The 26,530-nt window shown below is 49.3% G+C and overlaps 1 protein-coding gene across 1 annotated transcript; it reads left to right on the top strand.

Moving 5' to 3' along the window:
- Positions 1 to 7,676: 7,676 nt before the first annotated feature.
- Positions 7,677 to 25,295, top strand: LOC134057406 (olfactory receptor 14J1-like). Its single transcript, XM_062514394.1, has 5 exons — positions 7,677 to 7,821; positions 8,233 to 8,285; positions 13,504 to 14,229; positions 24,246 to 24,373; positions 25,079 to 25,295. The coding sequence occupies exons 1-5, from the start codon at positions 7,677 to 7,679 to the stop codon at positions 25,293 to 25,295; spliced, it is 1,269 nt and encodes a 422-aa protein (XP_062370378.1).
- Positions 25,296 to 26,530: the final 1,235 nt, after the last annotated feature.

Here is a 26,530-nt window from a genome sequence, read left to right as displayed (position 1 = left end):
GTCCCTTTTGGCAGTCCCCCACTGCTGAGGGTCATCTGTGTCCACATTGACTGGGCTGTCATCTTCCCCCAGCCCATCAGGGTAAGTTGGGACACTTGAGTGCCCCAGAAGTTCCCTGGATATCCCCAGAAATTATCTGGGTACACCTGGGTACTACCCAAAAGCTCTTGGATCCCCCCGGTAATCACCTGGGTACACCTAGATCCACCAAAAATCACCTGGATACACTTGGGTACCCCCAGAAATATTCTGGATCATCTCAAAGAACACCTGGATCCACCTGGTTACCTCTTGGAAACCTGGATCACTGAAAAACCCCCAAAACTGGTGACGCAAACATCCTCATGGCTTTGACTGGGTGGACTTGATGCCCCTGAATCCCCAATGACTTTCATGGACAGATCAGGTGTCCCTAAATCCCTTTTGATTTCAATGGGGTAGATCTGGAGTCCTGCTCATCCTCATTTATCTCTCCTAATCCCTCCCAGTGGTCCCACTTTTGCCCCAGTGCTTCCAGTAATCCCAGTGCCCTGCCTTAGCTGCTCCCAGTGCTCCCAGTTTAACCATGAACCTTCCCAATCAAATGCTATTAAGGGATAGACCTGGTGTCCCTCAATCTCCATTGACTTCAGCCAGTCAACCTGATTTGCCATAGATTTTGGTGCTCAAAATCCCATTTTTGGGGTGACAATGGAGATTTTTGGGCTTGCCTAGAGGCACAACTCCAGAAAAGGCTGCAGACATGAAATAAGGGATTTGGGATTGGCTTCCAGGAATTCATCCAGGACTTCTGCAGTCTCAGCACCATGATTCTGGAGTGGAAATTCCTGCAATTCAGCCCTAGATTTTCCCCAAATTTACCCAGTTTTCCAAATTTTACCACTAAATTTCAAAAAAATCCCCACTGACTTGAATGGATAGACCTGGTCTCCCTAAAATCTTCATTAATTTCAATAGGGCAAATGTGATGTCCCTAAATCCATATTGACTTCAACAGGATAGACCTGGTGTCCCTACATCCCTATTCAATTCAATGGAGTACTGCTGATGTCTGAAAAATCTCTATCAGGAGATTAAAATTACAAGAGACAGGGCAACTGAGACATGTTGAAAAAATGCTTTATTGCTTTATTGCATCAGTCTCATTGAAGGGTGAGATATTAAAGGTGTTACATCCAACACCAAAATATCAGAAGCCAACTAATTCTTAGTTACAATGCCATATGTCAGGTTTTTAGCGAAGCAAATACTTCTGTGAACTTTGCTAGTGTCTTTTGACACCAGTCATTAATTGCTTTGCTACTCATGGCTTTGCTGCAATGTGTCATTTTTCAACCAATCATAAAACACTTCAAAAACCTTCACTGATGCATCTTAAACTTTTAGCTTTATAACAGGTTCTGTTGCTAATCTTTATAATCTTTTACCATCTTATTTAACATACTGCTTTGCTTACATAATACATGTTTCTGTTTGCATACAACATATTTCTATTTAAACTACAAAATTGTGTTCTTGCTTTTTGTCTATTTTACTTTTAATGCTCTACTTTGAGCAGGGACAAGGAGGCAATGAGGCCCCAGCACAGCAAGGCTCACTTGTCCCCTGCTGGCCAAGGGCCCAGGGCCAGCAGCCATGGCCAAAGTGCTGCAGCACTTGGCTCTGGCAGGGCCTTTCAGCTGCTGCCCATCCCTGTGCCCTCTGCAGCCCAGGCTGTCCTACGGTGTCCATGCCCTGCCCCTCTGTCCCTGCAGGCTGTCCTCATCCCCCGGCTGCCCCACCTGGCTGGCCCCTTCCTTTGCTGACAGCTCTGCGTCCTGCCTGCCTCTGCCTGCACACACAAAGCCTTGGGCTGCTCCTGACTCCTTCTGGGGGATGTGTTGAATTACAGCCCTGCCCAGGGAGAGAAATTCCTTTGTCCTTGTGTCCAGTATGGACCATCCCAGCTGCCCTTGGCATTAATTGTTTCGTTCTCTTGCTGTTTTCAGCTATAACAGAACAATCCACCATTTCTGAAGCCACCCTTCAGTCCTTCCCAGTGCTCTTCTCTGCTGTCCTCAGTCTCTACTCCACAGAGCTCTGAACTCCTTTGTTCCTGTAAAGTGCTTGTGGGCTTGAGGCCCACAAACCCTCCTTGGGAGATTTCTGAGCCCTCTCCAAGGTTTTGGGAAATGAAAAGATTCAGCTCATAGTCTAAGAAAATCACCAGAGGAACAAGGCCAGGCTGGCTTCTCTGTTCTGGCTTCCTTTGTCTGGGTACAATAATCCCACAGATAGAATTTGGGAGGCTAAATCCCAATTTTGGCCATGGTCACCAGAGGAGAAGGCCAGTTCTTTTCCATAGGAAGGAAGGAAGGAACAGAGCCCCAGTGTTTGGTGGTAGATGTGAGACAGCCAGCAGGAGGCCAAGGCCAGGCAGAGCTGTCTGTCCTGGCAGATTTTGGCTGGGACATCCCTTGTATATAAGGAACTCTATAGAGGGAGTACCAATTTCAGCCATGGGCACCAGGAAAGACTAACAGCTCTTTCCCTAGGAAGGAAAGCACAGAGTCCCAGTGCCCAGGAGCTGATGAGAAGAAATCCTCAGCTCTCCAGGATCAGCCAGACCTGCCAGGTGGCCCCCGGGACGACCAGACCAGCCAGACCTGTTCCATGTGCCCTTGGCTCCACAAGGCTCCACGGTGTCACAATGTTCTCCTGGATTCTGCAGTGTCACAATGGCCCCTTGCTTCCATAGGACCCTGCAGGGTCACAGTGTCCCTTTGGTTCTGTGGGGCCCCACAGTGTCACCATGGTCTCCATATGAAGGAAACCATGGAGCCCCAGTGTTTAAGGGCCTTGATGAACTGCATCCACCAGAGGCCAAGGCCACGCAGAACTGTCTATCCTGGATGGTTTGTCTGGGTGCAACCCTTGGATGTATGGAATTTTGAATGTGGAATGCCAGTTTCTGCCCTTTCTACCTGGAGGAGAAGGCCAGTTCTTTTCCATAGAAAGGAAAGCACACAGCCCCTGGGTTTGGAAGGCAGGTGAGAGCTGTTCCTCAGGAGGCCAAGGCCAGCAAGACCTGTCTGCAATGACAGCTTTGGTGTAGGAGCAATCTCTGGATCTAGGAGGTTTGGAGGCAGAATCCCAATTTTGGCCATGGGCACCTGGAGAAGAAGGATGGTTCTTTTCCATAGGAAGGAAAGCACTGAGCCCCAGTGTTTGAAGGCAGGTGAGAGCCAGCCCTCAGGAGGCCAAGGCCAGCCAGGGTTTTTGGAAATATCAGCTTTTGTCAGGGAGCAATCCCTGGATATAGGGATTTTGGGAGGCAGAATCCTGTTTCAGCCATGGGCGCCTGGATAAGAAGGACAGTTTTTTTCCATTTGATGGAAATCCCTGAGCCCCCATGTTTCAGGGGCACATGAGAAGAGACCCTCGACATGCCAATTGTAGTTGGACCAGTCTGGCCAATGCAACCTGACCTGTTACCTGCTCCCTTGGATCCATGGAGCCCTGCAGTGTCACACTGGTTGTGTCATATTGGATCCTTGGCTCCATGAGACCCAGCTGTGTCACACTGGCCCCTTGTTTCCATGGGGCTCCATCGTGTCCCCATGCTCCCTTGCTGCCATGATTCCCTGCAGTGTCAGAATGCTTTCCTTGGTTCCACAGGACTGCACAATGACACAACGACCCCTTGGTGCCACGAGGCCGCAGAGTGTCACAATGGTCTCCATTATTCCATCAGGTCCTGCAGTGTCACAATGGCCCCTTGGCTGCACGAGTCCCTGGTGTGTCACAATGGGCCCCCCTTTCTTCCATGAGCCCTTGCAGTGTCACAGGGCTCTCCTGGGTACCACAGTCTTGGGATATAAATATTACGAGAGACGGGGCAACTGAGAGACATTGTAAAAGATGGTTTATTGCCTCATGGCATCAGTCTCATAGAAGGGTGAGACATTAATTCTTAGTTACAATGCCTTATGTTAGTTTCTTAGCCAATCAAATACTTCTGTAAATCTCACTAGGGTTTTTTACCTCAATCATTAATTGCTTTGCTTTTCATGGCTTTGCCACAAGGCGTCATTTTTCAGCCAATCATCTAACACTTCATAAACCTACATTGATACATCTTAAACTTCTAAATTTTTAATAGGTTCTACTGCCTGTAAGATCCCAAATGAGGGTGGGGGGCTCCAGGTGCTCTTTAAAATGCTGTTTATTGTATCCAAATGCTGCAGCAATTCACAGGTGAAAAGAGCCCAGCCCACAGCCTTTTCAGCCACAGCTCTGGGTTCCTCTGAAGCCAACTCTAGTTCTGGTCACAGTGCATTATATACTTTCCATTTCAGAGCATCTTAAAACAAGACAACCAATTAATACTTTTACTGTTACCTACAGCCTATCAGATCTGCTAACATTATTATACTTATGTTACTATCCAATCACAAAAAGTTAGTGCGTTATTACAGTTCAAGCTGGAAGATGTTTTGCAGTTTTCTTCAAGTGGAAAATTTTGAGATCTGCCTCTCTACTTGCAACATGGCACTGTGGCTTGCCTGTGAAAATCTGTTTGCTTGGTAAAAGCATTTTTTTTTTGAGGTGGATTTGTCGTTTGCTCAGAGACAAAAAAATCCCCTTCCAACTAACTTGCTCTTTGCCTTCTAGTTATCCTGTAAAACTGGCTCAGCAATTCTTTTCTTCTATATCTAAACTTGCTATCATTTCTATTTCTTCTTAAGATTCTACATTCAAAGATCTTTCTGTTATACAAACATATCTGTGAGACCTTCCTGTCAAATCCTGAACTTTTCCAACAATTGCTAAACTTGAAAATATTTTACTATCTTATTTAACATATTGTTTTGCTTACATATTTCTGTTTGCCTAAAATATATTTTTACTTAAACTGCAAACTTATATTCTTGCTTCATGTGTGTTTCACTAAAATTGTAAAAATGGCCTCCATGGATTCATGAGGCCCTGCTGTGTCACACTGGACCCTCGGCTCCCTGATGCTCCACAGTGTCACAATGCTCTCCTTGGTTCTGCAGTGTGAGAATGTCCCCTTGGTCCCTTGGAGCTCACAGTGTCACTCTTGTGCCCTTGGTTCCATGAGGCCCTGCAGTGCCACAAAGATCCTTTGGTGCCACATGGCCTCCAAGTGTCATCATGTTCTCCATGGTTCCACTGGGCTCTGCAGTGTCACAATGGCCTCCATGGTTCCATGAGGCCCTGAGCTGTAACAAAGGTCTCCTTGGTTCCACGGTGTCAGAATGGCCCCTTTGTCCCACAGAGCCCCACATTGTCACTGTGCTCCCCTTGATTCCATCAGGCCCTGCCATTCTACAATGGCCCCAATGGCTACAATGGTCTGCCGTGAGACTCTCCATAACTCCCTGAAAAGAGGCTGTGGTCAGGTTGGGTTGGTCTCTTCTGCCAGGAAACCACTGACAGAATGAGAGGACACAGTCTAAAGTTGACCCAGGGGTAGTTTAGGTTTGACATCAGGAAAAAATTCTTCATTGGAAGAATGATTGGGCACTGGAATCTTCTGCCTGAGGAAGTGATGGAGTCACCAGCCCTGAAGGCATTTAAAAAAAGACTGGATGTGGCACTCAGAGCCATGGTTTAGTTGATGAGGTGATGTTAGGGCAGACGTTGACCTTGATGATGTCCAAGGTCTTTTCCAATCTAATTAATTATTTGATTCTGTTTCATAATAGTCTCCATTGTTCCATGAGTCCTGTGTGCAATGGACCCTTGGTTCCTTGAGGTTCCTCAGTGTCCCAATGGTCTCCTTGGATCCACAGTGCCACAATGGCCCCTTGGTTCCATGAGGCCTTTCTCTGTCACAATGGACTTTTGGTTCCAGGAGGTTTCTCAGTGCCACAATCATCTCTTTGGATCTGCAATCTCACACTAGACCATAGCTTCCATGTGGCCCCACTCTGTCAAAATGGATTTGGGTTCCATGAGCACCCACAGTGTCAGAAGGTGTCGCAGCAGCCAGAGCTGCACTCACTTTGTCACTACGGTCCCATGCCTAGAGTGAGTTCCAGCCGGGAACAGGAGGCCTTAGATGTGGCTAGAGCTATGGCTCCATGGCCTTTTTAGCTGTCAGATCATGTTCGAGGGAGGCAAGGAGAAGGGGGAGGTCTTTTGCACATCATAAAATTGATTCGTTACTTTGGGGAATTCGTGGGACAAAAGACAAAAATGGTGAAGGTGCAACAATTGAAATAAGGGGGAGGTTCAAGGGGAAGGTACAAATTCCTAGCAAACTGGAGAAATTCTGAGGAGGGATTAAGGGTAGGGTTTCCAAAGGCGTTGTCCAGTGAGAGAGGTATGGGAGAAAACTGGGTGACATGGACAATGAGACCTGGAGTTTTAGGGGATTTCCAAAGAAGAATTCCAAGCAGGGGGCTGGCACAAAGCAGGATTGACAAGTAATTCAGAATAGATTGACAAGGTGGATGGGAGGGTATAATTTTGGACTAAACCATTAGCTTGGGCAATAACAGAACATAGCATTAACAAGAAACACGCTGCAACAGCAGGGTATCAAAGAAGAAGGCTCAGGTAGTGAAACAGAAAGTGATCTACCTGGGATACGAGATCTCTGCTGGACAACGGACCTTGGGGCAAAGTCGTGAAGAAGAGATATGCCAAACTCCAAAACCTGAGACAATCAAGGAACTGCAAACCTTTTTAGGAATGACAGGGTGGTGTAGATTGTGGATCTGTAATTATGGACTACTTGTAAAACCATCGTATGCTCTCATTGCAACTGGGAACAGGGACCTTCAGTGGACAAAAGAGGCCACACGAGCCAACTTAGAGAAGGCTCTTACGTTGGCCCCAGCTCTGGGAATGCCAGATGTAAGTAAACCATGATTTATATTTTCCCATGCAGAATAAGGGATTGCCCTGGTGACACCAGCCCAAGATCTGGGCCCATATCAAAGGGCAGGTGCTTACTTCTCTAAGCAGGGAGACACGATGGCCAAGAGCTGGCTGGGATGGCTCAGAGCCGTAGCAGCAGTTGTGCCAAACATCCAGGAAGCACACAAATCCACCCTGGGCCAGAAAGTGACTGTGCTAGTGTCTCACACAGTGTGTGCAGTGCTGGAAGTAAAGGGCAGGCACTGGCTCTCCCCACAAAGGTTCCTGAAACACCAAGCCACCATGGTAGAACAAGATGATGCAGAGATAATTGTGACTAACATTATCAACCCAGCTTCTTTCCTTAGTGGAAATCAAGGGGAGCCAGTACACCACGACTGCCTGGAGACTATCGAAGCCTCCTCCTCCAGCTGCCCAGATCTGAAGGACACCCCTTGGGATGATGCAGAAACCTGGTTCACTGATGGGAGCAGCTACGCCGTCAGTGGAAAGCAACATGCTGGGAATGCAGTTACCACCTGCAAAGTGGAAATTGAATCTGGACCTTTACCAATAGACACCTCTGCACAAAAAGCTGAGATAATTGTTGTAACTCACATGCAGGAGATCATGAAAGGAAAGAAAAGAAACATTCATAGAGACTGTAGATATGCATTTGGAATTGTACTCACACATAGAGCCATCTGGAAGGAAAGGGACTGTTGAATTCGTAAAGGAAAAACATCAAACATGCAGAGAAAATATTTCTGCTACTGGAAGCAGTTCAGCTACCTGAGCAGGTAGCAATGATGCACATTAAGGCACACCAGAAGGTGAGCTCAGAATTGGAGGAAGGAAATGAGCTGGAGGACAGAGAGGCCAAAGAAGCAGCAAAAGGTGCAGTAGCAACTGAGGGAGCCTTGATTGCAAATGGACAGATTTCCTTAGAAGGTAAACCAGTATGTAACAAAGAGGAGAGGAAACTAATTACAAGTCAAAGAGGAAAATATAACCCAATGGGATGGGCTGTCACTAAAAAAGGAAAAGGGAAGCTGGTCATCCCCTCCAATTAATTGTGGTCACTGGTAAAGGAAGAACAGCAGAAAACACACTGGGGAGTAGAGGCCTTGTACAAGGACTTAATTGAAAGAATTGTTGCTAGGAAATTGTATGCCACTGTCACTCCAGTGACTCGGCAGTGTGATCTTTGCCTCCAGACTAAACCCAAAAACATCCCCAAGCCTAAACTTGGCAAAATTGGAAAAGGCCAGGGGCCTGGGCAACAATGGCAAATTGATTGTTCAGAACTTCCAAGAAAAGGGAGGTATCTGTGTTTGCTGGTGTTAACAGACACCTCTTCAGGATGGCCAGAGGCTTTCCCCACCAGGATTGCTAAAGCTCCAGAGGTGACCAAGGTACTGTTACAAGAGATAATAGCACGCTTTGGAGTTCCAGCCACCATGGCCTCAGGCAGTGCATCAGGTTTTATCTCAAAAATAGTGCAGCAGACCAGCCATCATTTGGGCACAAATTGGAAACCCCACACTCCATCTCACCCTCAGTCAAGTGGCCAAGTGGGGATAATGAATCATTTAATCAAAGAACAAATTGTGAGGCTGGGGCAGGAAGCTGATTTGCCCTGGGCTCAAGTTCTCCCACTGGCACTGCTGCAAATTCGAACTAAACCTGGAACCAAAGAAAAGCTAAGCCCTTTTGAAATGGTTTATGGGAAACTGTACGGCATCCAGAAGGAAATGTCTACCCATGCTGGGGAAAAAACACTGACTGCATATATGGTGGCTTGATAAATAACTCAGAGAAATAGAAAAAACATGTGGTTGGAACTCAAAGTGAAGGGCTTGATGGACCAGTACATGACATACAGCCTGGAGATGATGTGTTTGTTAAGTCTCCTGCAGAAAACACCTTGAAAACAGAGTGGGAAGGACCATACCGAGTGCTTGTCACCTCCTTTACCACGATTAAGATCAAGGAACAGAGTGCTTGGATACACCACACTCGAGTGAAGAAAGCTCCCAAAGCTCCCTGGAAAGTAACACCGGGCAATGATGAACTAAAGCTAAAATTCACTCAAGCAAAATGAGGCCATTTCAATCTGAAAATATTAAGAATTGAATTAAGAAAGCTGCTCTGTTTGTAATTATATTTCAAGAGTTAGAAAGTACTTCTAGCCAGAACGATATTGGATGGCCTTGGTCCAAAGCCTTTAACTGAGCCACTGGTTACATGGGAGACTGGCAAAGAGTTAAAGATCTAAACTTATCAACTGTGGGCATACATGGGGACCAGATATAAAAAAGGCATGATTGGGAATATATAGAGTCGGGGTTGTGGGAAGGATGGACACCCAGGAACTACAGGAGAGGTCATCAGAGTAGGGTGCTGAATGATTAATGGGACTACCCATGAGGAAGTACCCAAAATCTGTGTCACAACAGCTACTGTAGAGGAATTATGTAGTTGTCCAAATGAATTAGACTGTTGGTATAATTTTACTCTAACACAGACTGTTACAGTGATTTGTCTTTGGGGTCTGGAATACTATGGGACTCTCATTTAAATTTAAAATAAATGCCACCCCTACAACAACTGAGTCCATTACAACAACTCAATTGGCTGTAGGCCCTCAAGCCCAGACTTCACCACCCAAGCTGGAACCTAAAATCTATGAAGTCAGTCCCTGTGTAATAAGAAATATGGGCCAACAGCAATTATTGTTTAATCCACAGTGATTTCTCAAAGGTGTTGAATTGCTAATGCAAATTAATATCCCAGAAGTTCAGCCAGTCACTAGCCACTAGCCACTTCTTGCCTAGACACATCCTTTAAGGGATGGATGACATTGCTACAGAAGCAGGCACACTTCAGGAGTGGAAGGGATCTTACTGGGATATTAGGAACAGGACTGGGGGTTTTAAATCGAATTGATTCAAAAATCATAATGAATAAGCTGGCCATGGCAACCAATGATTTGACAAAACTAGAACAACCCCTACAGTCATCCCTATTAGTGTCAGGAACTAACCAATGGCAGATCTCAAGAATGCTACCAAAATGGGAAAAGGTGGCGGAGCAAGAGCACAAATTAATACTAGATGCACTCCATGTGGCCCAGGATAATGTGTCTTTAGCTCTCAGCTGGATACAAGCACAGTTATGGATACAATCAATAACTACTTTGATCATAAGGGGAGGGAATGAAGGAGCTTTCCAGACTGAAATTCCACAGGCAGTTTGGGATAATGCCACAGGTTTTGAAAGAAAGTTCCAATCATGGTGGACCCTGGTGAATTCCACCTCTGATCCCATTGATGATGTGGACACTGCCTTTGTTCTCACTATCCGTAATGGCACGATTCATGTCACTCACCCCATTATTGCACTAGGATTAAACCATGAGGGGACAGTGCTCCACCCTACAGAACATAGAATGGGGGCCCAAAAACCGAATGAGAAATGGCAAACTGCAAACCTAGAATCCTGCATCACCCGAGAACAGCGAGGATTTATTTGCGAGGGTAATACAATTGATGCCCAAAATATATGTCTGGACACTGAGCAAGGAGTCTGTCACTCTGACATTCATCCAAATCCGAGTCAAAAGACTGTGCCTGTATATATTGACCAAGGCTGTGTATGCCTAAGAACTGCTTGTGCTTTTACAGAAATAGATAACAGCAATTATGCAATTTTGTCTGATAAGAATCACTCCAATTTTCATATTTGTCATTTTGCTAAGATTGTTGGATGTGACTTCTCATATTTTGCACCATTGGATCCCACCAGCTGATAAGATCTAATTACACAATGTATCACAAATTATTACCTACACTTATTGGAATGGACCTTACAATGGTAAGACAATTAGCCAAACATCAAGACCTGGCTAAAACCTTGAAGGAGACCTGAGAACATGGACAAAAAGCTCTAGTTACTGTCTAGCATGACACAAAAAGGATACTCAAAATTGTACAGAGTCTGACACAGGACACAAGTCATCACTGGTGGGATACACTCTTTGCATGGTCAACAATTGCAAGTGGAATTTTAAACACACTGCTACACCCAATAACTCTAATATTGATACTAGTTGGTATCAGGTTTGTAGTATCCATTATGATAAGTGTTTGGAGTTGGAGAAAGTTGAAACACATAGCAATTTTAACAGCATTGTCAAAGGTGCACAGAAAGGCACTGAGAGACACCATCGTAACATTTGGCAAGCAAGAGAATCCTTGTAGTAAGTAAAAGAATTTACTTAAAATTTTCCAGAAAAGGGGAGGGGGAGTGAGACGGGGAACTGATGAGTAAGGAATAGTTCATCAAAATTAGTTAACCAAGACAATGAGGAATGCCTGACATTTACTGTACTTGCAAAACTGGGAGGAGAGGCAGACAGGATTGTGATAAACAGATCCAGAACTGGCAAACAGGGCGAGGGGTGCAAGACTTCCAGTGATACGTGATAAATCCAAAACCTTAAACCAGTGACAACTAATCTCAAGGTCTGGAAAACCCCAAAGTGTCTCAAAGCATTAAGGGATCCCACTGAGGTCCATCCCTAACACCAACTCAGCTTGGACTCCTTGGAGGAGTGAATGGGAGGCCAGGATTGCACCAAACAATGTCTCAGAGAATAAGAGAAGAAAGGACAAAGGAAAATACCCGAAAAAACTGAAGTAACTTGAAGATCCAATTAGCCCAACTGAGTGTTGTTACTGAGGAGCCCTCTCAAGAGACTAATTAAAGCAGAGAATGGGAGGCCATGATTGCACAAAGCTCTCAGAGACTCCAAGGCAAGAGCAAAACCCAAAGTCCATGGAAAAACCTGCAGTCCCTGGGAGCATGAAGGAGCCCCCAGGGCCATTCCTGACCAAGGCTCCCCAGGGACTGGTCCCAGCAGATCCCTGAGGCCACTGGCATGTGGGGGGATGCTGAGGGCAGGACAAGGGCTGACAGTGCCCAGCCTTGCTGGGGCTGTGCCAGGAGGCCCCAGTGGCTCAGGACAAGGTGTCTGCTCACAGCCCTTGCTGGCACAGACCCTGCTGTGCCCCAGGCCACCAAGACTGGGCTTCTCTTTGTCCCCTCCTGTCATCACTGCCTCCAATTTCCTGCTCTGACTGCAACCTGGGCACACTTTCTCAGTTGTGTCCCTCAGTGGGACCCATTAAAACTTTTAAGAAACTTTGCACTTCTATTCTAACTTGGAGTTCTTGAGAGGTTTCTCCACCTCTCTCTCAGGGACTGATGTTCAGGCCCTCAGCACAAAATCCCAGAGAGATTCATTAAAGTCCTTGTGCTGTGTCTGTGCTGCTGAGCTGGACTGGGATCCTGGCACAGAGAACAGTCCTGGCAATGAAGAAGAGCTTCATAAACCCATTTCTCTTGATGAGCAGCTCTTCTCCCAGCCCAGCAGGGCTGAGGGCACTGCCTGCAGCCACTCCAGGCACAGCACAGAGGCACAGAGAGCTTCAATCAGTCAGGGCTGGGAAGAAGCTCACAAGTGCCTGGGGCAGAATCACTCCCAGCCCTGGACACAGGAAGCCTCTGGCTGCAGGACAATGCAGCTGCAGCTCCTGCAGTGATCTCCTAAAGCTGGAACATCCCAATGCCCACAGACTCTGTGAGTACATTCTCTGATTCTCTCTCCTGTAGAGCAGCCAGGGGTGCCCAGGGCTGTCCTGCAGAGCAGGGTCCTGCAGCCCAGGGTGCTGTGCTGGGCAGGGACTCTGCTGCCTGCCAGGGACAGCTCTCAGCCAGCCCTGGGAGCTGCTGCCAGCACTGGGGGACAAGGTCTGGGTGGAGGGAGACAGCTGGTGAGACTTGGAAGTGTTCTCCTTGTGTGGTGAGGATGGTGCATTGATCAGGACTGATCCCAGCACGACATTTAACTACAGAACATTTCCAAATAGATTATAAAGGGAGCACAGCAAGTCAGGGGCTGCATAAAAGGGAAAATCCTGATTTTATAATCTACTGCTCATGGTCGCCTAGATAAAAAATTGAACATTGATATTCATATCTCTATTCAGGTTGAGAATAATAAGAACAATTTCTCTCAGGTCTGAATAAACCAGGCAAAGAAAGAAATCAGCACAGGGCCCCTTACAGGCAGCATCAGTGTTGCTTTTCCAACCTCCTCAGGGTTGCTCTGACTTTGCCATCAGAGCCTGCAGAGGCAGAGCTGGCCCTGGCAGTGCCCTGTGCTGGGAGGGGTCTGCAGGGCAGAGCTGAGCCCCCAGGGCTGGGCTGGGCTCTGGCAGCACTGGCAGGGCCCAGCCCTGGGCACAGGGAAGCAGCAGCTGGCAGGGAGAGCTCCAGGCAGCAGAGCCCTGGGCAGGCAGTGGGGGGAAAGTGACACCAAGCTGGGCTGGGATATTTCAAGTCATCTCCAAACCAAACTATTCCATGATTACTGTTCTTACAGATCCCCATGCCAAGACACAGCAAATGTCCAACAGCAGCTCCATCAGGCACTTCCTCCTGCTGGCATTGGCAGACACGCGGCAGCTGCAGCTCCTGCACTTCTGCCTCTTCCTGGGCATCTCCCTGGCTGCCCTCCTGGCCAACGGCCTCATCATCAGCGCCGTAGCCTGCGGCCACCACCTGCACACCCCCATGTTCTTCTTCCTGCTCAACCTGGCCCTCACTGACCTGGGCTCCATCTGCACCACTGTCCCCAAAGCCATGCACAATTCCCTCTGGCACACCAACAACATCTCCTACTCTGCATGTGCTGCTCAGCTCTTTTTCTTTGTGTTCTTCCTCTCAGCAGAGATTTCCCTCCTGACCATCATGAGCTACGACCGCTACGTGTCCATCTGCAAACCCCTGCACTACGGGACCCTCCTGGGCAGCAGAGCTTGTGCCCACATGGCAGCAGCTGCCTGGGCCAGTTCCTTTCTCAATGCTCTGCTGCACACAGCCAATACATTTTCCCTGCCCCTGTGCCATGGCAATGCCCTGGGCCAGTTCTTCTGTGAAATCCCACAGATCCTCAAACTCTCCTGCTCACACTCCTACCTCAGGGAACTTGGGCTCATTGGTCTCAGTGGCTGTTTAGCACTTGGCTGTTTTGTGTTCATTGTTTTCTCCTATGTGCAGATCTTCAGGGCTGTGCTGAGGATCCCCTCTGAGCAGGGACGGCACAAAGCCTTTTCCACCTGCCTCCCTCACCTGGCTGTAGTCTCCCTTTTCCTCAGCACTGTTCTATCTGCCTACCTGAAGCCCCCCTCCATCTCCTCCCCATCCCTGGATCTGGCCCTGTCAGTTCTGTACTCAGTGGTGCCTCCAGCCCTGAACCCCCTCATCTACAGCCTGAGGAACCAGGAGCTCAAGGCTGCACTGTGGACACTGATGACTGGATGGTTTCAGAAACATTAAACCTTTCCATTTTCTGCAAGTTGCCAATTTCTCCTAGTCACTTTTCATATTAATAGTTTTTGAGAATTCTGTATTTTTTCTTCATTGTGGGAAGTTTATACCTTTGTTTTACTGTAATAATTTGTCTACAAAATCATGTCCATGTTTGTGATATTTTTTTGACTCTCCACCTTTTCTGTGGCCCCAGAGTCTGTCCATGAGGGGCTCTGTCCTCTGTAGCTTTAAATGAACTAAAGGATCTCCCAGCAATTTATTTTACTGGAGATCTCCTTTGTCTGGAGCTTCCTTCTGCTCCCTTCTCTAGAGCTGCCGCAGCAATATCTGTGTGCAGAGGTGGGGGCAGCTCAGGGGTGGCACAGCAGCTCAGCTCCTGATGGCCACACCATTCCTGATCCAGGCCAGGGGCCATTGGCCTTCTTGCCCACCTGGGCACACTGCTGGCTCATGTCCACCCTGCTGTCCATCACTGCCCCCAGGTCCCTTTCTGCCTGGCCCCTCTCCAGCCACTCTGTCCCCAGTCCTGGAGCACTGCAGGGGTTGTTGTGGCCAAAGTGCAGGACCTGGCTCTTGGTCTTGTTAAACCTCACCCTGTTGGATTTGGGCCCTGGATCCAGCCTGTCCAGGTCCCTCTGCAGAGCTCTCCTGCCCTCCAGCACATCCACACTCACACCCAGTTTGGTGCCATCTGCACATTTGCTGATGTTGCACTGTGCTCCCTTCTCCACATCATCAATAAAGATGTTAAACAGGACTGGGCCCACACTGATCCCTGCAGGACACCACTGCACACACGCTGCATGTGGCACCATTCCCCACCACTCTCTGGGCCCCAATGTCCATCCAGTTCTTAGCCCAGGGAGGGGTGAACCGCTCCAAGACACAGGCTTCAGCTTTTCCAGGGAATGCTGTGGGATGGGGTGTCAAAGGCTAAAGTTCAAGTAGACAACATCCCCAGCCCTCCCTGTATCCACCAGGCCCTGTCAGAAAACTCCTGGTGGGCAGGAGCTGGGCAGGAGGCAGCCGTGTGCCCTGGCAGCGAGGCAGGGCAGGAGCACCCAGGGCTGTGGGACCAGGACATCAAGGACGTGGATTATCCAGGGCACTGGGGCCTGGTTTGGGTTGCCCAGGGCAGGAAAGATGTCTGGCAGCTGGAGCAGGGTGAGGGAAGGGCCTCCAAGGTGGGGCTGGAGCCCTTTGGCTGTGAGCAGAGGCTGAGGGAGCTGGGCTTGTCCAGCCCGGAGCAGGGAAGGCTGAGGGGCTCCTCATCCCAGCCTGGCAGTGCCAGCCAGGAGCTGATGGAGAACACAGAGCCAGGATCTTCACCGGGGGGCCTGGGGGAGGCAAAAGACAATGGGTGGAAAGGGGGGACAGAGGGGAGATCAGACAGGACATGTGGAAAACCTTTGTTCCCATGGGCTCAGACAGGTTCTCAGATAATGCCCTATCACTCTTCTTTTGGATAATCAAATTCTGATCACATCTAGCCTTAAACCACTTGGTCTGACCCAGTTTCTGACAGCTTGGGCTGCAGACTTGCTGAGGTCCCTTCCATCCTCAGCACCTTGATGATCCTGGAACAATGCTGCGCTCGATTTTGGAATGGGCCAGAGCAGATTTTTATGGGACAGGAGCCCTCTGGGGGTGTAGGGAACCTGACACTTGCAAGGTGCATGAACACATCTCACTAGCTGGGGCATTTGAGTACTTGAAGAAATATCCATGTCTTCCCACCAGGAGAGAACAGAAATTTCCTGGATATGTACTGATGACAGGAGAAGAAATCCTGCTCTTCCCCTCTACCTGTGTTACTACTATGCTGTCTATTATTTCATGTCCCTCTCCATTTGGGTGTTACCCGCTCTCCTGTTTAAATGGCCATGTCTAAGGATATCTTTTCACTAGACGAGATGGTTCTATGGCCCTCCCATTGCTCCCAGATTTCCTTCTCCAGTTGTTCTCTGATAATTTCACATCAGTCTTAGTTGTGTTTTCATTTGTAATAGAATCACCCTTTCTAATGTCTTTTTTTAAAATTGTTTCTGAATGGAAATCCCTTGTGCATGGTGGACATATCTGATACTGGTTTGACATTGCACACAGCTGAGGGAAGAATTCTGATGTTTATTAAATTATAACATTGATACACTTCTTATGTTGGCCATGAAGAGAAACCTTTCTGTACCTCTGAGTCTCAGCAGTTCCTGACCCCCAAAGGACACAAACCTGATGAGCTGTGGTGCCCACTGCACTGGTGGCTCTTGCACCTCCCTCCATAGGCACAGCAGAGCTCCCTTGTCCCACAGAGTCCCTGGCAAGGCAGGGATGAAGGAAACAGGACAGGCTGTGGGGATCAGGGGCAGGGCACGGCCAGGGATTTGGGGTGGTTGTGAGCCCAGGGCAGGAGCCGGCCCTTGGCCTTGCTGAAGCTCATCCAATTGTCCTGGGCCCATGGCTCCAGCCTGGCCAGATCCCTGTGCAGAGCTTGCTGCCCTGCAGCACAGCCACACTCCCAGCCAGCTTGGGCTCCCCTGGACACTGACTCAGGGTGCCCTCCATGGCCTGGTGCACATCAGCAAGGAACACATTGAACTGCCCTGGCCCCAGTCCTGAGCCCTGGGGACACCCCTGCATGTGGCTCCATTGCCCAGCACTCCTTGGGCTGCACTTGTGTTTGCCATGGAGCTGGGCCTGCCTTGGCTTCTGTTTGCTGACCCCAAATGAACATCCCTCTGTGTCTGGGGCAGCTCCTTCTCCAAGGAAAGCAGCTGGGACTTGGTGCCAAGGAGCTGAAAGCTGCAGGCACAGCCTGGACTGCAGGGAGCTCAGATTTGCACTGGGCTGCTCTGAGTGCCAGGGCTTGGATGAGGGAAATGGTGGGGTGGGGGTAGGGACAGAGTATGATTGATTGTCAGCCATAAAGGGTCAGAGAGCATGAGGAGGTGCTGGGGATCAATATCAGCTGAAGATTGGCGATATCAGTCTATAACGTGGAAAAGAATAAATGGGAAAACAATATATTCCTGCTCATTGTTTTTAAATAAAATATGTTACAAATTCACTGAAAGCTTAGACAAGTTCTGCCTTATGCTCAGGTTTGTGGCAGTAGCTCTGTTTCAAATACCTAAACCCCAAATTACTCTTGCCCACAAGTTCTTGAGAATGGAAAATTAGGTCTATTATAAATTTAATTATTTATTTAATGTACTCATGAATAACAGACAAGAGACGTTAAATGGACTACTTACTGCCCAGGATAAACCAAAGAAGTACAGGTAGATACAAACCCTGTGCACAACAAAGTTACCTATATTACAGCCAGTGAAGAAATAGCAGAGATCAGGAGTCAATGTAACTTACCACTGAACTGATGAGGGAGTGCACATGGAGCCCTTTCACTCAGCTTCCAGAAAAGGAACCACAAAGATTCATCCAGACTTCGAAGTGAAGCCCTGCCTGTTTCCAGGAACTATGCAGAAGAGTTTTGTATGGTGAAAGTTTTGTGTATATTTTATAGTTTGTACAGTGAAGTGTGTGTCACTCAGAAATTCAAGGCTTATCTCCCTCCCTTCATTCTGCTCTCAAGGCAGGATGTTCATGGTCAGCTGGGAATTCCACCTCCCTGGCACCAGAGATAACTCAGCACAGGACAGATGTCCAGCCTGGGTTATCTCAGCAATTGCTGAGAGGGGGAAGATGCCCTGAGTGATGGCCCAGCTGATGGACAGAACAGATGAGCTCTGCTGTGCCACAGGGGAAGTCCTGCTGCAGGAACCTCCTGGAACCAGGGGGCCGTTGTGACATTGTGATGGCTCCTGGAACCAAGGAGAGAGACCATCGTGACACCAATGAACAACATGGAACCAACGAGAGAGACCCTGGTGACACCAATGAACCTACTGGAACCAAGGAGAGAGACCATGGTGACACAAATGAACCTCCTGGAATCAAAGAGAGAGACCATGGTGACACCAATGAACCTCATGGAACCAAGGAGAGAGGCCATGGTGACACCAATGAACCTCGTGGAACCAGGGAGAGAGACCATGGTGACACCAATGAACCTCATGGAACCAAGGAGAGAGACCATGGTGACACCAATGAACCTCATGGAACCAAGGGGCCTTTGTGACACTGCAAGGCCTCAGGGAACCAAGGAGTTCAAAGGTCTCAAACATTCTTTCCAGGCTTCTGCCTTGGGGAAGGGGGAACCTCCTTGGTGGCACCTTGGTCTGGCACACACCTGAGGAGTGACCCTGTTTTTAATGGAGAAAGTTAGGAATTCTAGATTCTTCTAAAAAAAGTAAAGGAAAATCCTGTCTCTGTCTCAGTGCAGCCAGTTCTCCAAGCAAAGCAGGTCGCAGATGAGGGAGGACAGACAGGATGGAGTTGGGGAATATGGAGCAAGGTTGTCCACACTGGGTCAGACTTCAAGTCACAGCTCCTCTGAGCAGGCCAGACCTCCTGAGGAGAGACCCAGGATCAATATCAGTCACAGAGTGCTGCAGTCAACTCTGCTCTAAACAGAGCAGTATTAAAAACCATTCATTCAAAATAGGAATGGATATTTCTTCGAAACTCTTTGAAATATTTCCCCCTAAGTGGATTTGAAAACCTTCCTGATGAACTGCACCAGACCAGAGGGAAATCAAGGCAGAGCCGTGGTTTGTCAGGACTTGCTTGATCCCAGTGAGCTCCGTGGTGCTTTTGGTGCTGAGCCCTTGAACCTCAGGGCCTGAGAGGAGATTGCAGTTTTCTTTCAAAGAGTGAGAGTCAGAAGAAAAACCGAAAGTGTCTCAAAGCATTAATGGGTTCCACTGAGGTCCATCCCCAACACAGGATTCTCTTTGACTCCTTTGAGCAGAGAACTGGGGGCCACGAATGTCCAAAAACATCTCAGAGACTGAGAGATGAAAGGACAAAGGAAAGTACCTGAAAAAATTGAAGTACCTTAAAGATCCCATGAGCCCCACTGAGTGTTGTTACTGAGAAAGGCTCTCAAGAGACTAATTAAAGCAGAGAATGGGAGGCCATGATTGCACAAAGCTCTCAGAGACTCTAAGGCAAAAGCAAAACCCAAAGTCCATGGAAAAACCTGCAGTCCCTGGGAGCATGAAGGAGCCCCCAGGGCCATTCCTGACCAAGGCTCCCCAGGGACTGGTCCCAGCAGATCCCTGAGGCCACTGGCATGTGGGGGGATGCTGAGGGCAGGACAAGGGCTGACAGTGCCCAGCCTTGCTGGGGCTGTGCCAGGAGGCCCCAGGGGCTCAGGACAAGGTGTCTGCTCACAGCCCTTGGTGGCACAGACCCTGCTGTGCCCCAGGCCACCAAGACTTGGCTTCTCTTTGTCCCCTCCTGTCATCTCTGCCTCCAATTTCCTGCTCTGACTGCAACCTGGGCACACTTTGTCAGTTGTGTCCCTCAGTGGGACCCATTAAAACTTTTAAGAAACTTTGGACTTTAATTCTGACTTGGAGTTCTTGAGAGGTTTCCTAACAAACCACAGCTCTGCCTTGATTTCCCTCTGGTCTGGTGCAGTTGATGAGGAAAGTTTCAACTTCAGTTATGGACAAATATTTCAAGAAGAACTTCTAAGAAATGTAACCACATTCCTATTTTAAATGGTGTCCTTTTTATTACTGTTCTCTATAGAGCAGAGGTGATTGCAGCATTCAGTGTCCGATACTGATCTAGGGTCACTCCTCAGGAGGTCTGGCAAAGGGGTTTTCCTTTTTTCTTGAAGCAATCTTCTGATTTCCCCCACTGCAAACAGACACACTCCTCAGGTGTGTGCCAGCCCAAGGTGCCACCAAAACCACTGCAGAGCTGCCCTGGGCCAGCTGTGAGGGTGGATCATCATCCCAACCTGCACTGGGCACTGCCAGGCGCTGTGGCCATGGACACTGCACTGACCCCACTGCTGGGTTTGGGTGCCATGGAAACCATGAGAAGTTCAATTTTCCTTGGAAACCCTGGGGAGGACTGGGACATATTGGGAAACACTGGGAATGCTGAGGGGGAAACTGGGTGGACTGGGATGGACTGGGGGCTTACAGAGACACACTGGGACATACCAGGACACACTGGGACTAACACTGGGCAATACTGGAGCAAAGTTTGAATACTTTGAGTGATAATGGGGTATATGGGGACAAACTGGAGACACTCTGAACAGCGTGGGGATGACGGAGGGCACTGGGGTGTACTGGGGCTGACACTGGCGAGAACTGGGCGAGAGTAGGAATGAACTCAGATGTATTGGGAGGGACTGGAGAGGCGCTGGAGTTGTATTGAACTGTACTGGGGATGAACTGGGCTGTACTGGGAGGGACTGGAGGGGTTCAATGGGCTGCTCCCGCCCCCGCCCATCACTGCCCACAGCCAATCAGCGCCGGGGATCGGGGACTGGGGGCGGGGCCTGGTGACAGCGCCATCTTTTATTGCCTCTAACTCCCATAATGCACCGCGGCCCGATAGAGCCCCATTGGAGCTGGGACTACAACGTCCATCATGCCCCGCGCTCCACGGAACTCCGCTATCTGCCCCCTCCCCCCATGTCCCATAAGCGTCCCCCACACTCTCCAGGATCCCGAACTGCCCCCTCACCATCCACTCAGAAGCCCCCACGAGCGGCTCCGGATTCTCTGGATGCTCCCAGCCCCACAGATTCCTGTTACAATCACTTCTGGGAATTCATCTTCTGTCATCTCCCGCGGCCCCACAGCACCTCATAACAGTTTCACTCTTAAAATTCCTGCCGTGCACCGCGCCCTAAAGGGCCCCTTTAGAACTCCCCAAGCTCCCCTCCAAATGCTCCCGAACCGTACACGTTCCGTCCTGAGCACCTCAAGTCACAGCTCGGACTCAAAAGCGTCCCCCAGGTGCCTTCCCGGACCCCACATGCCCCGTCCCAGACACTTCCGGGACTACAGCTCCCATCATGCTCTGCGATTCCCGTCGGTTGCTATTCCAGCCGTGATTTCATCTCCCGTCATGCACCGCGCACTCCAGAGAGACTTTGCGGCTGCGCCTTCAACTCCCGTGATGCTCCGCGGCTCCATTGAACAGTATTCTACCCGCGCCTACAACTCCCATCATGCCCCGCGCCCCAGAGAGTCCCGTTCGAGCCCCCCAAGTGCCCGCCCGGACCCCGAAGGGCTCCACATTCCCCTCCCTGACCTCCAAGTTTTCCCCCTGGACTCCCAAGAGCTCCCCCGGACGCCGAGGTGTCCGTCAGAATCCCTCAGTGCCCTGCCCAGTGCCCACCCGGCTCCCTGAAGTGTCCTCCAGACCCTCAACTTCTCTCTGAATTCCCTCCACAGACCCAAACCTGACCCACATATATCCCAGGAGTGTCTCCAGGGACCCCAGAGTGGCTTATTTTAACTTAAATGACAAAATGATAATAAGGATTACAAAAGGACTGAAAAAAAATCCTAATTAGTATAAAGAAGCAGAAATGGAGAACCAATAATTAAGGGAATTGTGTTACCTAGAGCCAATGATAAGTAATTTCACTGGTTGCTAAAAATGTATAGATTTTTAATAGAAATGCAAAAACAATAGGTAATAAAACATTATTTCTTCTTAAAAATGGGAAAAAATTAGTAAATTTAATTATTTTTCATTTATTAAAATTAATAAAATTTCCTTTTATAGAGATAAAATATATAATGTAATTATTTACTTTATTTAGTATAATAATTTTTGGGGGATTTTTTTATGTTTCAGGATGTCAGTCCCAGATGAGCAATGACACAGTGAGGGTGGGGGTGAGGAGCAGGTTGTCCAAACAGGGTCAGCCCTGAAAGGGATCATTCTTCTCTGTGCCCAGACCTCCTAAGGAGACATTCAGCATCAACATCACCTGGAGAATGATCTATCATTCTTCTATGTCCTCTGCAATGAACTGAAAAATAAAAATAATATGCTCTTGATTAAAACCAAAAATCATGAGGTGCACTTTGAAATCTCCCTCCTTAACAGAGCTCCAAAGTGACTGCAAGCAGCTGCACAAGCCCTGGAGACTTGAAGACAATGGAAGGAAGACAAAGAGCTCCCAAGGCCTTTGTGTATTTTAATGATGCCCAGATTTGGGGATTTGGGGCTGATGGCAGGAGCCTGAGGCACTGAGAGAAGGTTGAAGAAGCTGCTGCAGGAGTCAGCAGCAAAACTGCAAGTGCCTTGGAGCATCAGTGGCCGCCATGAGTGAGGGCAGGGAGGGCCCAAGGCTCCCCAGGGCCTGGGGAGAGCAGATCCTTGAGGGCAGGATTGCAGGAGCCAAAGGCTGTGAGCAGGGAACTGCAATGCTGAGCAAGGCCTGGGCTGGCTGGAGGAAGCAGAAAGGCCAAGGCTGAGCCCAGGCCTGGGACAGCAGGGCCTGTCCCTCACGGGTGGCTCGGGGCTGTTGCTGGGGCAGTGGGATGGCAGGGGCAGCAAGGACAAATGGCATCAGCCTGTGGGACACTCCACATGCTCATGGAACCAAGGCACAGGGTGACACTGTGGGGCCTCATGGAAACAAGAGGCCATGGTGAGCCTGCAGGGCTGTAACACCCCAGAACAATGAAATGCTGGGGGTAACCAAAGGTTCCTTTACTCAAGCTTGGTGCACGAGAGGAACCCCAGCCAGATATTTTCAAGAGCTCAAAATGGCACAAAATTTTACTTACAAAATATAGAATATCAAGGAACTTTGGAAAAGGGTTTAATATAGCGTCTAGCCAAAATAAAGGTCTTATCATAACAGTAACTTCATTAACTTTGCCTTTTTAATCTAGAAACCTCTAAATACTTAACTTGATGAGGTAGCCAAACTGTTCCATATAAAGAACATTAGAATTAGAGGAAAGAGAGAGAGACCGAAGGACAGAAGCTCTCTAGAAAGACACACACACATGGCTACCAACTCCTAGGGTTCCAGTGTGGGTGAGACACAGACCCCAGGAGAAGGCAGGGTACAGACCATGGGATGAGCTCCTGCTCTGTGTTCTCAGCCCCTGGCCCTTCGTGGGCCTCCCCCCAGGTGGGACTTGGGATGGCTCGGGCAATGAGAGCCTGGGTCAGCACCAGCCCACTGTGGGACTGACTGACAGCTCATCCCGAGGTGTCTGGGGATATGGATCTCATCCAGCCTCTGACAGTGACCATGGTGACACTGCAGAACCTCATGGAACCATGGGTCAGTTGTGACAAGGACAGCAGCAGATCCAAGGACACCATGGAGACACTATGGATCCTCATGGAACCAAGGGGCCATTGTGACAGTGTGGGAACGTGTCTCCTCACAGAACTCAGGAGTCCATTGTGACTGATGATGAAGAAGCCTTTACAGACAATTCAGTCACTGAACATATGGCTTCACAAGGCTACAGGTGTGGTCGGTGGATGTGGTCAGTGGGTGTGGTCATTGGGATGTGGTCAGTGAGGGGTGGTCTCTTGGTGCGGTCTGTGTGGGCAGTGGATGTGGTCATTGGGGGAGGTCAGTGGGTGCAGCCAGTTGCGGTGGTCATGAGGATATGGGCACTGTTTTTTTGGTATGGATGGAGTCAGTGAGTGTGGTCAGTGTGGGTGTCAGTGATTCTGGTCAGTGCAGGTGGTCAGTGGGGGTATGGTCAGTTTGGGGGTCATTGGGGTGTGGTCAGTTTCTGTGGTCAGTAGGTGTGGACTGTGGTTGTGGTCAGTAGGTGTGGTCAGTTGGGTGTGGTCAGTAGATGTGGGTAGTGGGGGTGGTCCGTGGCAGAATTTGGTGGGCTGTGGTCAGTGAGTGGTCAGTGGGGTGGGGGCATTGCTGTCTTGGCAATAGGTGTGTTCACTGGGTGTGGTCAGTGGTTATGGTCAGTGGGTGTGGTCATTGTACATGGTCGGTGTGGTGTGGTCAGAGGGGGTTGTCATTGGGTTGGTCATTGGGGTTTGGTCAGTGGGTGTGGGGAGTGGATGTGGGTTGTGGGTGTGGTCCCTGGGTGTATCATCAGTTGGGAGGTCTTTTGGGTGTGGTCAAGGGGTGTGGCCAGTGGGGTTTGGTCAAGGGGGAGTGGTCAGTGGATGTGGTCATTGGGGTGTGGTCAGTGAGTGTGGACATTGGTTTCTTGATATGGGTGTGGTCAGTGGCTGTGGTCACTGGTTAAGGACAATGGAGCTGTTCAGTAGGGGTATGGTCAGTTTAGGGGTCATTGGGGTGTGGTCAGTGGGAGTGGTCAGTGGGGTGTGGGCATTGGTTTTTTGGATATGGGTGTGGTCAGTGGGTGTGATCAGTGGTTATGGTTGGGGGTTGTTAGCTGGGGTATGGTCAGCTGGGAGTTCTTTGGGCTGTGGTCAGTGGGTGTGATCACTGTGTGTGGGCAGTTGGAAGGTCTCTGGGGGTGGTCAGTGGTGTGGGCTGTGGTCACTGGTGTGGTCATTTGGGTGTGGTCATTTGGGTGTGGTCATTTGGGTGTGATCATTTGGGTAGTCATTGGGTGTGGTCAGTTGGTTGCTGGGGGGTCGTGAGTGGCTTTGGGCAGTGAGAGGGTGGTCAGTGGGTGTGGTAAATGGGGTGGCCAGTGCAGTGTGGTCAGTTGTTGGTGTGGTCAGTGGAGGTGGTCTGTGAGCTGTGAGGAGTGGTGATTGGGGCTGGTCAGTGGCTTTGCTCAGTGGCTGTGTGTAGTGGCTAACAGCTGGCCTTGAGGCCTTACAGTTATAATTAATCCTGACTGTAATTTTATAACTGAAATGTTAGTAATTACTGTCACATGAACATGAAGTTTTGTGTCATCCCTTCTGTCTCCACTGCCATGAGTGATCAGCAATAACCTGACCATGGGGACAGCAGTGGAGATGGAACCCCAGCAGAGGAAGGTGAACGGGAAGAGTTGCCAACAGCTGAGATCTGTGGAGGTCTGGACCTTGTGAATGGAAAAACCTGCTGGGGATCCTTGGAAATAGAAGACTCTTATAAAAAGAAGAAGCGGCTGGAGATATGGGAACGTGATTTTCCCCAGCAGAAAGAGAAGGGGCTCAGAGCCATGCACTGGACACAGCCATGAGAGCCCAACAGAGATGCCGTGGGCACCACCCACCAGGGAAGCAGCAAGGAGAGTGAGTGCACCCTCGGGAACGCAGCATGGGAGGAGAGGCAGGAAGTGCAGGAAGCCGAGGGAGGGATGGTTGATATCCAGGACCCCCATCCTTTCCTTGCCACCCTGCTGCATTGACAGCGGAGCTCCCACAGCACTGCTATTGGCATCCCCTGTATCGTGTGTGGGTTTGACCACACTGCGAGTGCCCGAGCTGCTGCCATCACCATTGGGTGAGCAAGTGCAGCCCAGAGAGGACTGAGCCCCGGCCATGGGGGAAGGTGCTTGGCCAAGGCCAAAGGAGGCTCCCTGTGTGCCCTGCTGCCCTCTCCCTGAGCTCCTGAGAGCTCTGCAGCCCCTCCTGCCATCCCATCTGCCCAGGCCAGCACAACAGCCCCGGCCTTGGGGCCCTCCAGAGCTGCTCCTGCTCCAGGCCCAGGGCCCATCCCAAAGCTGGGGCAGCCACAAAGCTGGGCTCATTTCTGCTCATTACTGCTCTGATGAGGATGGATCCTCAATGATTTAGAGGTTGCTGAAGAATTTTACTACTCCAGAAGCCTCTTTTTTATGGAGTTCAGAGCCTCAGAGAGAAAAGCTCATAAACATTTGTTCAAAACAAATGAAGAAAAAAGCATAAGTGAATAAGTGGGAATAAGTGAAGTTATCAAATCCTCTGTTATTAATTAGATGCGTTTCAGAACTGTATTCCAAGAGAATATACCATATTGACAACAATGCAGAGAGAAGTATTTTGTCCTGTTAGGTTTACTTTTCCTGTTTCTAGGTTGACATCAGCAATGTCCAATTAATATTGACCCCCAGAACCGTCTAGTGCAGTCTGAAGAGATATGAAAATCAAGAACCTTCATGGCTGACAATCAGTCACACTTTGTCCCCACAGCCTTCCTCCCATTTCCGTCATCCAGCTCCAGTGATTTCTATGGATCAGGAATGGTGTGGCCAGCAGGAGCAGGGCAGTAATCCTTCCCCTTTGTTTGGCATTGCTTAGGCAGCACCCTGAGTGCTGTGTCCAGTTCTGGGCCCCCCAGTTTAGGGAGGACATGGAGGAGCTGGAGTGTGTCCAGAGAAGGCGACAAGGCTGGTGCAGGGTCTTGAACACAGCTCCTCTTAGGAGTGGCTGATGGAGCTGAGGATGTTTATCCTGGAGAAGAAGAGGCTCAAGGGAGACCTCATCACTCTCTACA

Source organism: Cinclus cinclus, unplaced genomic scaffold (genome assembly GCF_963662255.1).
Source record: "Cinclus cinclus unplaced genomic scaffold, bCinCin1.1 SCAFFOLD_32, whole genome shotgun sequence".
Classification (NCBI taxonomy): domain Eukaryota; kingdom Metazoa; phylum Chordata; class Aves; order Passeriformes; family Cinclidae; genus Cinclus; species Cinclus cinclus.
This window is presented reverse-complemented; position numbering and strand designations above follow the sequence as displayed.

Coding starts and splice junctions, on each gene's coding strand:
- LOC134057406 (XM_062514394.1), top strand. CDS start 7,677: ATGATGCACATTAAGGCACACCAGAAGGTGAGCTCAGAATTGGAGGAA. Junction 8,286..13,503: donor AAGCTCCAGAGGTGACCAAG/GTACTGTTACAA, acceptor CACCACCTGCAC/ACCCCCATGTTCTTCTTCCT. Junction 24,374..25,078: donor GGTTTCTTGATATGGGTGTG/GTCAGTGGCTGT, acceptor CCATGGGGACAG/CAGTGGAGATGGAACCCCAG.